This window comes from Petromyzon marinus, chromosome 2 (genome assembly GCF_048934315.1).
Source record: "Petromyzon marinus isolate PM22_M1 ecotype Great Lakes invasive population chromosome 2, UKy_Petmar_22M1.pri1.0, whole genome shotgun sequence".
Taxonomy (NCBI): domain Eukaryota; kingdom Metazoa; phylum Chordata; class Hyperoartia; order Petromyzontiformes; family Petromyzontidae; genus Petromyzon; species Petromyzon marinus.
In genome coordinates this window covers 16,407,721-16,424,783 of record NC_133668.1, presented here as the reverse complement: position 1 = coordinate 16,424,783, position 17,063 = coordinate 16,407,721, and the positions used below count along the sequence as shown (strand labels likewise).

The 17,063-nt window shown below is 42.9% G+C and overlaps 2 protein-coding genes across 6 annotated transcripts in view; one reads left to right on the top strand and one right to left on the bottom strand.

Moving 5' to 3' along the window:
* The window catches only part of LOC116946027 (uncharacterized), a 48,217-nt gene extending 41,395 nt beyond the window's left edge, over window positions 1-6,822 (top strand). Inside the window, exons 21-23 of the mRNA XM_032960847.2 lie at window positions 1,532-1,806; window positions 3,960-4,105; window positions 4,465-6,822. Of these exons, the coding sequence (XP_032816738.2) occupies window positions 1,532-1,806; window positions 3,960-4,105; window positions 4,465-4,626 (583 nt within the window). The 3' untranslated portion in view covers window positions 4,627-6,822. The remainder of the gene's footprint in view (window positions 1-1,531; window positions 1,807-3,959; window positions 4,106-4,464) is intronic.
* A 2,094-nt stretch (window positions 6,823-8,916) lies between these two features.
* ZGRF1 (zinc finger GRF-type containing 1) overlaps window positions 8,917-17,063 on the bottom strand; it is a 34,673-nt gene continuing 26,526 nt past the window's right edge. For 4 of the 5 annotated variants that reach the window (XM_076070744.1, XM_076070746.1, XM_032960809.2 and 1 more), the window contains 9 exons: window positions 16,670-16,747; window positions 15,644-15,791; window positions 14,589-14,716; window positions 14,027-14,150; window positions 13,477-13,653; window positions 13,038-13,172; window positions 12,030-12,306; window positions 11,138-11,277; window positions 8,917-9,932 (listed from right to left, as the gene is read on the bottom strand). In XM_076070744.1, coding sequence (XP_075926859.1) covers window positions 9,759-9,932; window positions 11,138-11,277; window positions 12,030-12,306; window positions 13,038-13,172; window positions 13,477-13,653; window positions 14,027-14,150; window positions 14,589-14,716; window positions 15,644-15,791; window positions 16,670-16,747 — 1,381 coding nt within the window. In that variant the 3' untranslated portion in view covers window positions 8,917-9,758. Of the gene's footprint in view, window positions 9,933-11,137; window positions 11,278-12,029; window positions 12,307-13,037; window positions 13,173-13,476; window positions 13,654-14,026; window positions 14,151-14,588; window positions 14,717-15,643; window positions 15,792-16,669; window positions 16,748-17,063 lie in introns of those variants that run through there. The other variant, XR_012945695.1, reaches the window with a different exon arrangement.

Below are 17,063 nucleotides of genomic sequence, written 5' to 3'. Positions count from 1 at the left end.
GATTATTGTGTCCGTCCGTCGTGCATCCAAACATGGGAGGGGTGGGGCTGGGTGGAGAGGGGAGGGTGGGGATGGGGTGGATGGGGAGGGAGGGGCTGGGTGGGGAGGGGAGGGTGGGGAGGGGCTGGTCACCCCGTGTGCCCGCCCTCACAGTCGGGCATATTTGCGGAATACACCACGTGGTGCCGCCGTTGACCCTGGCCATTGACCGAGCAACCCAACGTTCCTACCAGCTCCCGCAGGAATTTGTTGTGACAATATGAAAATATGAGTATTAAGTTATCTAGGATGTAAAAATGAATATAAGCTGTCACACACAGTACACATGTTTAAAATTGAATGTTAAAAACATTGTGTATTGGTCGACACCAGCATAATTTTTGTGCAAAAAAAGAGTTCTCACTCTTAATTTCATATCCAGTAAATTTACGAATTACCAATGAAGCTTATATGTTTAACGCTTTAATAATAACAGTTTGGCCAGTTACAGCCAATTCAATCTGAAGACAGTATATTGTAAAATTAGAACAAGTATTTTATTTGCAAACTGCATGTCCATGAAAATGGCCACAAAGCTGGTTAATATTGATTTTACTTTATTGTTGATTGGAAAAATAAACTGATAAAACGTCTGGCACATACATACATTTTTCTCCGATTGGGCCTGACAACCTGACAGCCATTTCTGAAAGGAATAACAGTCATTGGATATGCATGAAAAGCTTTTTTCATGAAAGTTAACTTTTTAAACACATGATGCAATTCTGTCATCATGTGAATGCACTCTTGTAGTACTATATTGTGTTGTTCTTAATTTGTTGGCTTTTTTGATACACCCACCTTGGGAGGGGCAATTTAGGAAAAATACAATACTGTGTTTTTTAAAACTGGTACACATTTTTTTCTCATTGCCTCAAATGATCTTAAGTTTGGTCTGTCTCAGCATGAATTGCCAGAATGACATATGTAGTTGATCCTATTGGCATGTGTGTGCCAGGCAAATGCAACTTTATTTTTTTTAAATCAGTCAGCTCAAACATGTTTAAATAGGAAGCTCAGGGGGCTATTACCCAAAACAGAGCAATAAATCTGCAGGTGTAGCCCTGCTATTATTTTCTCACGCCACTGCTGACAGAAGGGCTTCCACTCGAGGGAAGTCTAGAGAGCCCTCTAGAGGGTAATTGGCCTAATCTTCCATGATGACCAGCCACGTTCAAAGAGGTAAGAGGACCCACACTTTACCGCACAAAATGCAATCTGCCAATCAACTGTTATATACCCATTTATATTACTGGGTGTACAGAGGTGATGGGATTTAAGAAATATTCCCATGAATTAACTGGCAAGCAAAAAGATGAGATTCATTATGTTAACCAGCACAATGTGGCAGCTTCTCTAAAATGTAGACAAATATCTGTACCTAGACAATGCTAAAATGTGTTCCGTTCACCAATTACTGCACCAAGAACGTTAATTTAAGCTTTGTTCATCCATAATTGTAGGAATAATGGATACATGTTTCTGTCTGCAGGGGAAGAAAAGACGTCAATGCATGGCAAGTGCGTCTGGGTGCCACATACATCTACGACAGCTGGAGCTCTGTGAATTTGGCGGTAGCTGAGATCATCACTCATGAGAGGTTCAACTACACAGCCATAGACTATGACATTGCACTGGTGCGGTTGAGCCAGTCTGTGGATTTCACGAGCCAAATATCCCCGATCTGTCTGCCGCCGGACACCAGCCACTTCCCACTGCCTGGGAAGACCTGCTACATCTCTGGATGGGGACGAACCTCCGAGGCTGGTGAGCTATAGCTTGTGATTGCAAAAGTACGTGCAATACAGAGTGCGAGTCATGGTAATTAACTGTTTCACAGTAAATCCTTAATGTGCAAATTTAGTTAATTTGTATATACTGCCTACCTGTTTCTCAATCCACTTCTGGATGACGGTCTCCTCATGCTGAGGTCGTGGGGGTTATTTGAATATACAGATAGTCCCTGAGTTACGATGATCCGACTTACGATATTTTTGACTTACGATGGGGTCGTCGTAACGCATCTCCATCGTAAATAGAGGACTAACTGTATAAAGCAACGTGCTGGTCATGGCAGGATTGTTGAAGGCCAGGTGCATGGATGTGGGAGCATAAAACAGTACAATCGATTTTGCTGCACTGTTCTCTACTACTGCCCACCACGTAGCCCCACAGCCGCCTATAAAACCTGGCATGGGTGGTGGTTGCCTGTCCAAACATTATCCAGACTCACCTGGCTTAGCTCTAAGCTCTGTCAAGATCTGGCACATTTCAGGTGATTTGATCATGGGCAAGACTATAATACAGTTCAAAATATGTTTCCATCAAGAAATTTAATATAGATGAGTTCACAAATCTTTATATATGTGCTTCAATGCGTATGGTACAGAGAGCATTGTGAGAGTCGGTTTTGGCCAATACCTCCTAAATGGAGGATTTAGAGAATCGCCAAATGCCTCGACCACATTTTCTCGGAAGGGGTCCATAAGCACAGACAAACCATCAGCCACAGTCACAGACGGAATCAAGGCATGCACCTTTGTCTTTGTCTGAAGCTGTGTATAGCAACAGGATAACAGATTATATGGCAAATGTTCAAGATAAAGAAAAACAAGTAACTTTGGGTTTGCACAAGGAAACACGTCCTCCTAATTAAAGGTTTTCTAAGGTTACAAGGGCATGTAAACACAGGTTATGATCAATGTCCAATATGTGAATTAGAAAGGAATTGGTATCACAGTAACACAACATTGACAGCATTATTCAATCTAAATTCAAGGTATGGTTTGACATATGAAAGCAATAAAAAAGTTAATTCTATCATGGGTGAAGGCACTTATGGTAAACTCCCAACTCCGTTCCAGTTAACCCAGATAAATGCCTATGGCTTTGGAAAATTTAACTGTGTTTAATAATGGCCACGGAACGTGTCGTTATTGGCTAAACTGTTCTATAGGATTTGGGGTATAATGCATATGAGGTACTCACAGAACCCCGTTGGCCAGAGAGGGCTCTAAACCCTCAAGGCCCAGTATCATGTTACCTTCCCAGAACTGGGTTGCAATATCACAGGAACCAAAAAAGGGTTGAAAGCACAGTACTTTCGTGGCAAACTGCAGTAGCAACAACACATTTATGTGCATGGAACTTGGGTTTCCAGATCACAAAAGCAGAGACGGAGTTGTAGATGTAGAACTCTGATCACCAGATCACCACAGGGATGACCATTTTGCCATACCGCAACACCTGATCGTATGCTTGAAACAACAAGTTGCAGGACCACAAGTTTTGATCACAGGATTAAGACAGATTAAAAAATGTAGCAACCCTGCAGGCCTCGATTTTAGGGTCAATACAGCATTGATGAGGTTGCAGGTTTGCAGGATGTCAGAATGTTTTCATACACCAAGCAATACTTTCCAGGTATCTCTAGTAACTGACACAGTAATGTTGTCTGGGTAAATTTGACATATCACCAATAACTGACACTGTAATTCTCCAGACTCAGAAGAGTAATCTTCAGACATCTCTAAATGATGTTGAGGTAGTCCTCTGACTATCCGAGAGTATCCCAGGGCTCAGACAAGGTATTGCTTAGGGTACATGAAGAGGTGGCATGTCAGCGAGCCTACCGAGTTCCCTGAGCATCTCGATTTGGAGTCCACTGTTGTGCGAGTTGAATGGCTCTGGGGCTGGGTCATTTGAGTGTGGAGATAAAGGTTTCGCTATACCAGCTGCTAATAACCCATGTAGTGTGTTACACAAACCACATGGCAGAGCTATCCCAGATGTTAATTCCTGACTGAAGCTATAACAGAATTAAGAGCTAAATTTACAATGAGATGCAATGTAAACACCAAGTTTTAAATTTTGAAAGAATACCAAGCTTTAACTCACGTAAAGCATCTTGTTTTGTGCAGATTATGGAGTATATTATAATCTGCTTGATGCTCCAATGGACGTGTTCAGCCACAGTGGCTGCTCATCAGACAAGATGAATGGGAAGTCAATCACAACAAGGATGATCTGCATTGGACATCCTGCTGGAGGCATAAGCGCATGCCAAGTGAGTACACGTCAGATGTCACACTTTGATGGTGACTTAACATCCACACGTATTCTGTGCTTAATAGCAAATTAGGCAGCATTTGAGGATGCAAATACAATCTGCACAACTACCAATTTAGCCCGAGTCATTAATCAGAATTGAGTTTCCATTAAAGCTTAGTTAAATTAATCGATAAGATATGCTCGTCTTGCGATTTTTTTTTACGATCTGATGCTAATACTTTCATTCAGTTCTTTGAAAAAGTAAACAGTTACCCCTAATATTGTGGCTGATGGTTAGGCATTAAAAACAATATTCCACGTGTAATAAAGGCGTGAGTTGTGCTAAGCTCATCCTATCTCTGTCGCCGGCTGCAGGGAGATTCCGGGGGCCCACTCACCTGCCAGGGCACGGATGGGACCTGGTATTTGAGCGGCGTCACCAGCTGGGGCAATGGGTGTGCACGGCCCATGAAACCTGCCGTCTACACCAAGACGAGCAAGTTCCTGAATTGGATCAAGCAGTACACAGGCCTGTGAGGCTCAGTTTTCATTGTTGTATTTTTAACAAGTCTCCAATACAGTCAGAAATAAATAAGAGTTATGTGTACATTCATTTGAAATTACTATCTGATAATACCATTGGGTAACAAAACATTGTTCACATTTATGGCATTGTACACAATATTTGAATAATTACACTAAGTTTTGAACCACCACATTGAGGTAATGAAACCCTTCCAGGTATAGGCTCTCCTGTACTCATTTTTAAGACTGCAGATAGTTGAACCTATCACAGTGCATTGCAATGGAATACAATATGAATTTGGAAAGCATCTGTGATTGCATTGAATATGCCGTGAAAGACGTATGCAGAATAAAATAATGAGGAATAGGTGTTTGTTAGGTTAACAAAATGTTTATGCAATGACTGATTTAAGAACAATTATTAACAATGATTTACAAGCCACTTAAATGAATGTACAATGGATAATGGCAAAATAAATTTCCTACTTTTCTATTTGGCCTGTATGGAATACATTTGAAACAACATTGCTGTACATGAGAGATGCTAGGTGAATACATTTTCTGTGTTGGTGTAAAGAAGGTTGGAGTAACATTCCTATGAAATAATATCTAAAAATGGGCATTAGTTCAATAAACTGAACTAAGTGGATCGAAAACTACAGGATACATGACTAAGCATCAATACATGGTTTTAGACATTTTAATGGTGGTGATATGGTTGGTAATGATGACGTCCACAATTCTTGACCTATTGAGATTGATATAATACACACGTTAGATATAAGGATGAGGAGCTAAATGGAAACCCAGATGGTTATTTAATCAGATTATTTCATTTTATGGAGGGACATGGGGTATTGTTTTATTCTTTATAATTAGTAGCAACTGGTATGTGTGTCAATATATATGCTTCGTATGTATGTTTGAATTCTTTTTCACTGTACATAGCTAATCATGCTAATCGGCGATGCTTTGTAAGCTTACTATAAATACACATGAGAATAGAACATTGTAGAAGCCAAACAACTACATGAGCAAGCTGGGTTTAAAAAAATGTGTATCTAAAATAAATCACATACATACTATCAGATTCTGGAAAATGTAAATGAATATCAAAAACCATTATGACTAACCTTTGTAGACTATGCAAATGTGTTGGACTTCATGGGAGTTATTGTATAAATCCAAGTTCTTACAAAATAAGCCCAAAATAAATCAATAAAAGCTTTAAAAACGTTACACTGTTTGCAAAAATTAAAGAGCTATAATATACATAGAAGCGAAGTGAGATAAGGATAAAAATCCACAAACATAAATCCGCAAACATAAACAGATAATATTAATAATCTCAGATTTGCTGACAGTAATTATGCAAACCAAAAGACTACTGAAAGAGAATTATAAAAGACGTGAATAAGAAGGCTGTAAAATGGGGCTGAAGAACAATACGAGTAAAACAAGTGATGTAACAATACATTTGCTGAACAATTGACTATATGTCGGAGGGTCACAACTAAGAGGCAGACGAGAGTAGATTGGAGTAATTTTGGGAAAACTAATTTAATATTGAGCAGCACCATAAGTGCCTTATAGAAGAGACTTTATTCATGAGCGGATATTATTTGGACATCATAAACATTGACAATGATGAAGAGATTTGAAAAAAGCTGAAAATGCGCAACGAAGCATGGAGAGGTGCATGCTTGAAATTAAACTGAAAGTAAAAGGAACATTGATTTGAAAACAAATGAATGTCGAATTGACTCTTAACAAAAAATAAGTGGGCTTGGACAGGGAACGTCGCTAGACTCCGATTAGCACTGTTGACTACGTACGGTCCGAAATAAGTTCAACATGCGTACTATATACAGTCTGGCAGCCATATGAAGTGATATGACCTCCAGAAAATCCACTGCAAAAATGAAGCAATAAAATCGGCTCGTGGTGTGCAAGTTCTGGGCCTAATTTTTCATTGCAGGACAATGATGGATGGCTTGGAGAGGCCTTCATTCAGCAGTGGCTTGATAATTGATAACCGTGACTTATTCATATTCTTTGGTTCTTTCGGTAAAGTCACCGTGACCTTTTAATTCTGTTTTACAAATGTTTTCTTTATAATTTCTGGTGTGATAATCAGTGTCATGTAATGGGTTGATATTCATTTCAATAAACGAATTCTACAATTATCAAAAAGGATCATGGATTTTGTCTATACATTTCAATAATTCAGTTACTCCATTATCTGGATGATTGGAGGCTATGGACAGTGATGTGTAGAGTGCACTTTCTACAGACATTGCTACACACCACCCATTGCTTCAGCTGGACATAATCCATCAGTTCCACTCGATCACATCATGTCTTAGACGAGATTGACACCATTCATCTTTATAGACAACCTTCAATCATTGTACTATTGCATTAGATAAAAATGACCAGCGCTTCCACGTGTCATATATTACAAGACACTCATCTTTGTTCCGATCACTTCCGAAATGTGCTTGTCTCCACATGAATATCCCAACGGATGTTAATTTGTTTTTTTTGTCTTTGCTACGGATTGTTTGCTGGCCGTCATATGCGCTACTCGCGAACAGCACTTGACCCCAACAGCCTGTGTAAGCCGATAGACGGGGGGTGTGGATCTTTGGTGATTGTTGTCGCTCTCACTGCACCGGCCAAACAGCTGGTGCCAGGAAAACTACCCCCCACGCAACAGCCGCTGCCGTGGCGTGGCCGCTCGGTGCCCTTTGACCCGGGGCTTGCGGCAAGAGTTCGCGTCCAGCTATTTTGTTTGTAAAGTTATTTGTGACGTTGCGTCCATTTGCCACGAGTGTTTTTTGAGAGTGCGCGTGTAATTGTTCGAGTGTGTTGCGTGTTTACTTACGTGTTTTTAAAAGTTTTTTTTTATAATTCGATCACATGGCACAAACCTATCGACCCATACGGTTTACCCGTATTCTTGTAACAGAAAAATGTAGTTTTTGGGTCCATACGGCGTACAGCCGTTTCAATACGGGCAAACATTTTTCTTTATCTATTTGTTGTTTCTCGCTTGTGATGGGACTTTGTAGGATGAACGTTGAGATTTATAAGGACACGGGGTGACCAATAAGGTCTGAATTGGTCTGTAATAAGGTAGGGTACTGATAATGGGTTTACAGGTATGTGTTTAAATTTTGATTTAAAGCTTTCGTGACTGCAGTAATTCATATTCTTAGTTTTTTCGGTAAAGTCACGTTGAAGAGAAACAACAAAATAACAAAATATATATAAAACAATAAAAAATTCTCACGACGTTTCGACCATAACTCAAACGGTCATCATCAGGTGTGTCGGTTTGCATGCAATATATCAGGTGTGTCGGTTTGCATGCAAACCGACACACCTGATGATGACCGTTTGAGTTATGGTCGAAACGTCGTGAGAATTTTTTATTGTTTTATATATATTTTGTTATTTTGTTGTTTCTCTTCAACGTGACTTTACCGAAAAAACTAAGAATAGGTATGTGTTTGTCAAGTAATTTGTGACGTTGCTTCCATTTGCCACGAGTGTTTTTTGAGAGTGCGCGTGTACTTGTTCGAGTGTGTTACGTCTTTACGTGCGCGTGTGTATCGTTTGTGTTTTTATAGTGTTTATAATTCTATCACATAGAGCAAGCAGGACTCCAGAGGTCTGTGCCAATGTGGAAGGGACACGGTATAATCCAAATGTTTCTCATCCTGCTGCTCGGGCCTTTAGCCGAGCAGCAGGGCACCTCTAGCAACGGCTGGCCCTGCAGAAAGTCATAAAACAGCATCAAGCAGAACCTTGCGGGAGGTGCTGAAGAGAATGAATGATTTCATGATGCAAAAATGAATGAAAGGTATTGGTGATGTAATAAGGTACGTATGAGAATCAATCAAAAGTAAATGAAATATGGATAGAATAAGAGAAATTATTGATTTAGGTCGGAAAGATAAGACTGGGCGGTTGAGGCAACGAGGTGATATAATTCAGTAACATGAGGAATTAGTGACTGAGGTAAAAATGAGAATGAATGAGTTGTGACTGAATAAGAATGAATAAAGGTAAGAATGAGATTGAATGAGGTAAGGACTAGCCCAGCTCAGTAAGTGGCCTTTCACTAACAGCTCCCCACCCACCCAACTATTCATAAGTCAAGGATTGTTGAATTTCGTTCGCATCGTACGTAACGAACCGGGCTAATCGGAGGTGCAATTCGACCAGAATGCCAGGCCAGCCTTTCTGAAACCACTGAGGCGTTTGGTAGCTTTAAAGAAAAAGCACTAGATACAATTTTAAATAATACAACACTTGTTTATTAGGCTTTTACACTCAAACATTAACGCACAATAAATAAAAACACATTGTTAATTTAAAACAAGCTAAAGCGTATTCTCAAACTTAAGTGGCACTCATGTCCATTGGCAGCCCAGAGTGGTGAATATTCCACATTCCTATGGAAGAGTTTCTCTCTAAATGATCAACTCAATTTATGTTGGAAAAATAGAATAGCTTGATAAATAATTATTTTGTATTTTAGTACAATTATTAATATAAATATTGCTTTATTCTGCTGTGACTCATGTCAGGTGCATTTAATGTTTGGGATGTTTTAGTTATTCTGTACTTGGTTTTTACTTTTTCTTCAAATGTTTCACGGAAAAAGATCAAGATGTCATCATGGCCAAAGCTGTTGATGCCACACCTCACCAACACTTTTTACCTTCAGCCAATTTAATTAGAGTATACTTAAATTTTGATTTAAAGCTTTCGTGACTGCAGTAATTCATATTCTTAGCTCTTTCGGTAAAGTCACGTTGAAGGGAAACAATAAAATATATTGTTTTATATATTTTATTATTTTATTGTTTCCCTTCAACGTGACTTTACCGAAAGAGCTAAGAATATAGAGTACGTTTCATGTTTATAAAACAAGGTCTTCCGTGCAAGATATGCCTAGTTTTTGATAACATTCAGTATTTTGGGGCTGCCCAGGTGTCTTCCTTGCCAATCTGTCAAGCCTGGAATCTGCATATGAGAAGAATTTACCAGATTCAGTTGAGACCGTAAAACTTTTCACTGGACTCGGGAACTCCTTGTAACTATGAACTCAGGAACTGAGACTATGAACTGATTCACTCTTCGTCCGAAGACTCTGAGCCGAGGTCGAGGATTCTGCGACGCTGTGGGCGACCCTGACTTTTGTTGAGATCATTTTCTGGGGCCAGCTTTTCATCGCCCGATTCCCAGTCCGACCCCAGCATATCCACATCCCCGGGTTGAGGCTGCTTCCTGGAGGCCTGGGGCGACTGGACGCAACAAAAACACCATTAAATATCATCACCATGACAATCATTAACCTCATGACTGCCATAAATATAATGAACCTCCCAGTCATCCTCACAACTTAATAATTAACCTGTTATTCACTATCGCAAGCTATCAACATCATCATCACCTGATGATCAGCCCGGCGAGCCAGCCACGAACTGCCCAGTCACCTGGTCCACTGGCTTAGGTCTCTCTTGATCTCTAAAATCTCACTTTAATTAACATCCCCTACTTATCATCTATACCTACCTCTCCCACTTCAATATGCTCTAATCCCCTCCCCATGCCCTTAACTCCAAAAGACATGGCATTCTGCTGCGATATCAGTCAACCTCCACCCAATGAAGCATTAGTGGGCTTACAATGGGTGGTCGCTACTCTTTTGCTACTGCCATAGTTCAAGACTTTTCGTCTTTTACACATTCATGATATTTCTCTCTACCAGTGTCTACTTGCTCATCTGCATTGTTGCTGGCTGGTTATAGTGCTGGACAACTTTGATCCAGCACTTTAGGGAATGGTTGGTGGATCACGCATATTTGTGAAATTCATAAATACAATGGGCTTTTAGGTGGCCAGATGGTAGAGTTCGAAAATTATTCCAACATGTGCATGGGTAATCTGCTCTTCTCCCACATGTAACTCATTTATGGAATTGGCTAAAAACCCTCATGCCAAACGCTCCTGAAAACATCTTGAATCAGTGAAGCTTTCATAAGATAAACATTTATTTACATTACCTCCACTGCATCTTTTTCCATCACCTCCTCACCTCCCACACTTATGATATACAAGCCTCAGTGTATTGTGATAAGGTCGTATGTACTGTAGTTGTGGTGCCCTTTAGTCAATTCGCTGCTGGCTAATGATTGATTCACGTGCTGATCCTGGTGGATATTTTCACCAAACGATATCAGTCAGTGTGGGTTAGTGAAAGCATGGAAGTACAACTATTGATTTTGTTGCACTGCCATTTGCTGCCTATTATGTAGCACAGCTGTGTAGCCACCTTTGACAACCTGACATGGTGTTTATATATGCCAAGAACAATCCAGGCTCAAGTCTGCTTAGCTTCCGAGCACCTGATGAGATTGGGTGCATTCCAGGTACGGTTTTGTATACAGATACTTTATGAATGCAAGTGGAGCTGGCGGATTAATAGAGAGGATCATTAATGCCGCACCTTGCTTGGATTTTGTTTCCTCCGTTTCTTCTGCGGCTGCTCTGATCCTCTGGAGCCTTCGGGCTCCCCGCACCCACGTGCAGCAATGATGTGATCAAGCTGAGCAGAGAACTCCCGAGAACTCAGCACGGCTCCACGCTCTGGAGACATGAGCAGTCAATCAGATAAGCCTGAATCACTGCTCATGTGCATCATTCCACCCATTGCTATGGAATCTCTTACATCAGGGATCTTCAATTGGTGCCCGTGGGTCAGATGTGGCAATAACCATCCACACGCACACATGCTCATGCGCACCTGCACACAGACACATGCATACACTCACATACACACAAAGACCCCTCTTATAGCCTTAATATGAGTAAGTGGTGTTAGCAAGCATTTATGAATGCTGGCACGGAGGACGAGGGGGTGATGTGGCCAGCATCACATCCAACTGCCGTTTTTACCAGTCATATTGTTAACACACTGCATCATCTACTCATTCAAGGCTGCATCGATCAAGAATGGATCAGATATTAATTGTTATTGACCATCAGTGAGAAACACACTCTGGTGGCTGGGTTCGTAGCGCAGTGCACTAACCACTGTACCACCACTATGCACATACTACATCTGCACTCATTCCACACAAAACAGCTGCCATATGCCACTAAGTGACGGGGATTTCACCACAGCACTTGTGCCAGGCTAGACTTATTTTGAAGCTATCACATAAAGTGTGCATGGTTCGCTGGCAGGTGAATGGACAGACCCAGGTGTTATGGCTTGACTGAAAGAGATGCCTGGCAGATGCAGCACCGGTTCCCCCCGCTATGTTAATTTGCTTTTCTGTGTTTTAGCCGCTCGGTGCACTCCTCGTTGTTGTAAGCATCGCAATAAACACACGCACCTTGGCAGTGCTTGAGCACCCGCCCCCAGAGGGCACCCCTGCCAAGCGACGTAGCACAACCCAGCACCACCAGGTTCCCACGCGCCCTCGTCAGAGCCACGCATGCACGCTGCTCCGATTCCACAAATGATGATGAGGAGAAAGAGGAGGACGAGTCTCGAGGTGAACGGACGATGCTGAGCACGCACACGCGCACCTCGCCACCCTGAAACGCATCCGCCGTGCATACACGGACGGCTGCCAGCGAGCCAGAGAGGGACATGAGACACTCGTGCACCTACACGCCACACCGTGCGGGTAGGGGGAAGAGAGATGTCACACATGAGTATGACTACAATCAGGTGGAGAAAGTATGAGGCGATGGTGGAAGGAAGTGGTGATCATTATGATGATGGTAATAGTGGAGGTGGCGAAAAGTGGTAGTTGTGATCGTTCTAATGGAAGTGGTGGTGATTATTCTAGTGAAAATAGTGAAGGTGGTAGTGGTTATATTTCGTGGTGATGATGGTGGTAGTAACAAGTGGTAGTGAGGTGGTGGAGGTTATAGTTGAGGTGGTGATGTTGATGGTAGTGGTGGAGTTGGAGGTGGTGTCATTTATGACCATGTGGATAATTATGAGTATAGTAACGTGGTAATAGTGACCATGGTGGTAGTGATGATGTTCATGCTTATAATGGTGTTGGGAACAGGGAAATATAATCTTCAAGGGCAGATCTTTCAAAGAAATGCCTGCTGTTGAACAGGTCGTGATTATCTTTATGGACAATCCGAAAAACCATTTTTCTCCAATTGTGAGTATAAAAAGTTACGATGATAATTTTGATGTTGACTTTTCACGAAGTGGCAAATACATTACTTATCTCAGAAAAACAGAGATGATACTGAAGGGCAATGATTGCCGCATTACAAATGTGAGACGAGGGCTCCTTGAGTACAGCACCGGTCAGCCATGGCATGGTCACGTGGTTGTTTGTGGGAGGTGTGGATGTGGTGGGCAGTTGCCCTACCCTGGCAGCCTGGGCGCGGTAGAGAGTGATGACAGCAATTTCCTCAGGCTCTACCCGGCTCTCAACCAGGGCGTCAACCAACTTGACAGCAGCGTCAACCTCCGCTTTGTTGTAGTAGCTGCCACATGTGTCCATCTGCCAGCATTGAGAGCCCAAGGGAAGAGTGGAGTGCATCACTGTGTTCACTCTTCCTAGTTCCTAACTCTACCCCTCCTCACTCCCTCCTGCTATTTCCTCTGTCCATTGTATACTTCCTCTCTCCACTCTATCCCTCTCTATCCACTTATACTTTCCTCCTGCATTACTCTCTCCTCCTTCCTTTTACCCTAATCCCTCTTCTCACTCACCATCATATTCCTACCCACTCCTTGCTTACCACATTATGCCGCATTCATACTGCCTCTCCTCACTCCTCCGTCTCCCGACTCCTCCTTCTCACCTTCTCCTGCCCCGGCACATCGAGAAAGGCGAGAGTGGGGAGCCATGGGGCCGCACTGGGCCGCTCGGCAACCCCGACGCCATCACGGAGCTCCCCCTGGTAGAAGAGGCTTGCGGCGAGCAGGCTGATGTGCGGGTGGCAGCGGTACTGTGTCCTGAGCTGCACGAGGGGGTGTCCCTGGAGGACCGAGACAGTGCTTAAGTTGGGATAGGATCTTGCAAATAGCATCATCGGTATGAGCACATCATCGAGCACCTTAAGATAATCTCTTGAAAGCTAAGTACGTACCCAAGATGACAAGTACAAAGATCTGCCGTGTAACCTGCGCATATTGTTGGGACAAGTTCTGTGCGAGTTGTAATTGGCAGATGCACCAACTGTGTTCTCCACTGTGCCACCTTGTTTGTGTGTACTGCAGCTAAAAAGAGAGTACACATATACACGCACCCATATATACATACCTATTCATTCATACATATACACTCAGACTCCTTTACACACTCATTCACACGCAGGCACCTATGCACATTCAAACACACGCAGGAGTCACCATGTGTTTGAGGCGAGTGAATAGTGTCTGCTCCAGGCCAGACTCGTGCTCCGGCTCAGAGCCCTGCACCGTGGGGGGCAGCTGCCGCGGGTCGCCCACCAGGAGGAGACGCTCACAGCCAAACCTGCAGCACTCGCACACAGACACAACAGCTGCCATTTGCTGCTAAGTGGTGTTGACGTCACCCCAGCACTTGTGCCAGGCTAAGTGCACTTTGAGACCTTCAAGTGAAGTGTAGAAGGTTCAGTGGCAGGTCATGGGACAGAACCAACTGATATGGGTTAAACGACTAACATGACCGGCAGATGCAGCACCTGTTTTCCCCACTGTGCCATCTTTGTGTTTTTTAGCTGCATGTGAGCAGTGCTCCTTTGCTTTCTGCTGGTGTTGGATGATGACTGCATCCAACTCGTAGTTTCCTTCGGAAGAATCCTCCACAGAGGATGATCTTAACACTGCTGGTACTAGTCTATGTTAATCTGTGCTTGTATCTGTATTTGTCTGTATCTGCGTATCTATGTATCTGTGTGTGTAGGTGTGTGTGTGTGTAGGCTGCGTTCACCGTGCTATGGGCAGCAGGGACATGGGCTCGGTGATCTGGCTGCACTCATCGAGAATGACGAATGGGAAGCATAGACCACCCATGCTGGGGAATGGGCAGGAAGCACAGGTGGCGCCAACTACACTCACCTGACATGCACACAGAGACATAGACAAAGACGCGCACATACAGATACACATACCCACATATGAATAGGGACAGACACATTTATAGGAGTGTTCTCCCCAGCTATTTGTTAGGGCATGGTGCTAAATAACTTTGAGGGTGGGGGTCTGGAGCATTAGGTTTAGAGGCAACAGTAAGCCTCTTCATTCTCTGACGTGGGATGTTGTAGATGGTGAGTGGGCCTACTGCCTGGTCTCAGCTAGCTGAAACATCTCTTCTGTCAGACAGGTTTTCTAGGGAGTTCTGGACTGTGCACCCAATATATCCATAACAGTTCTGATCCTCACCCATTTCCCCTTGGCATCAGGAGGAAGGGGTGATGATGCCAAGCCAAGCTACAAGCAATGGTCAAATTATTGCTAGCAACTTTTAAGAGCGACTCAACACCCCAAGATATTGTAGGTTTGAATGGGGTCCTAGGCATATGCCCATCACTGCCAGTGGAAGAATGGTTGGTGCATATTCGAGTTGACAAGCTGATGGGAAGTTGGCAGATCAGCTCCATGGTAGGTCCTGGTGTCAAGGACATGGACCCACATTCATACATACATCCGTTGTTCTAGCACTATACAGTCCACTAGATGTTCGTGCCTGGACCCACTGTGATGGAACAGTGTGCTGGTAATTACAAGGCCATATGATGATATTATTGGCAATAGAGATGTGTTTCTAACTTTTGGATGAATAAAAACAAAATTGGGCCAAGAAAAGGTATTTTCTCATCACAATAACCAAGCTCAACACTGGTTATCTTCCAAGATCTGACGAAATCGGTTGCATTCCAGTTGATTTGGCCATAGGTGAATAAAGACACAGGGACAGAGACACTCCAGTGATGTGAGGGTATCTGGGCCCCACACTTCAGTGTTGAGTGGGTGTCTGGGCTCCACCTCCTTCAGCAGATTGCGGTTGCGTCCCAGCTTGTGCGTCTCGATGCTGCGCTTGACAAACACTCGCTCGGCTGGGGAGAGCTCCTCCTTCAGCAAGGACTGTAGCTCCCTCAGCTGGTCACTATCATTACCCGAGCCGGCATGCAGGCTGGGAAGCAGAGACAGGAAGCAACATGGAGAGGGGGTAAGTCAGAGAACACAGGGAGAGATAGGGAGTGATAATTAAAATTAATGCAAGGAGAGAGGAGAGACAGGTAGAGATGGCGAAATATGAAGAGATGGAGAGAGACACGGCGACAGGCAGAGATAGGGAGATATTAAGAGAATGGAGTCATGATGACACAGGGAGATACAGGGTGAGGTGAAGTGAGAGACAAGATATGTGCAGACTGAGGGATACATGTAGAGATAAGGAGTGATAGGGAGTATGAAATGGAGAAAATGTACAGACACATGAACAGATAGTTATTGACAGATGGAGAAACACACCATGACCGAGATGGCGACAAACAGATGAGATGGACAGAAACACAAGAGCTATTCAGAAATAGAAGCACAAATACACAGACCCACAAACTGACACACGTATACACAGAGAAACTGACACACAAATACAGAAGCAAATGGAAACAATTGGCACTGTCATATCTGCATACACAGGGCGACTTTACAAACACACATTATACACACATTTGTTAACTAATATAAACACATACTTAAAAACACAACCCCCGTACATTAACAGATTGTTTTGGCAAGTGCTGTGAGCACATATTAAAGCCAACATGGCACACAAGGCCACCTTCGACTCGCCAGTTGTGAGGTTTACATACTGCACAAGGTACTTATTTAATGCCAAGTTAACCTTAGGGAGGCCCAGGATCAGTTCAGATATTCGTTACCAATGTTGGTCATGTGAATCAAACTTGGCTCGTCAGATTCGTAGTGCAGTGCACTAACCACTCAACCGCCCCACAACCTTTTGCCTTTAACCCCCTAACACACATACAACTCAAGCACATGCACCTGAAGGGCAGGATGGGCTTGGCGATCTTCTTGATGCTCCCAACACGGACAAACTCTTCAAAGCCGAGATCTAGCAGCCTTTGGAGAGAACGAAGTCTCATTTACATGGGAACCTCAACCAAATAATAAACACTGGCATAATAAATGGTAAAAACAAAGTCAGCCTGACTACAGTACATTGGCATCCCGAGCCAGTGGAGAATAAAATCCATACTCTTATGTCATAGAAATGTGCCTAAAGATTGAATATACTACCTGCTATGATTTTTTATTGTTTAATTTTTTACCTACGTGACTTTACCAAATAGAACCAAAGAGTACCTGCTATGACAAATGGGTAAGAAATATGGACTTTGACAAAGATAATTACTGAAAAGTAATATATATGGTAGAA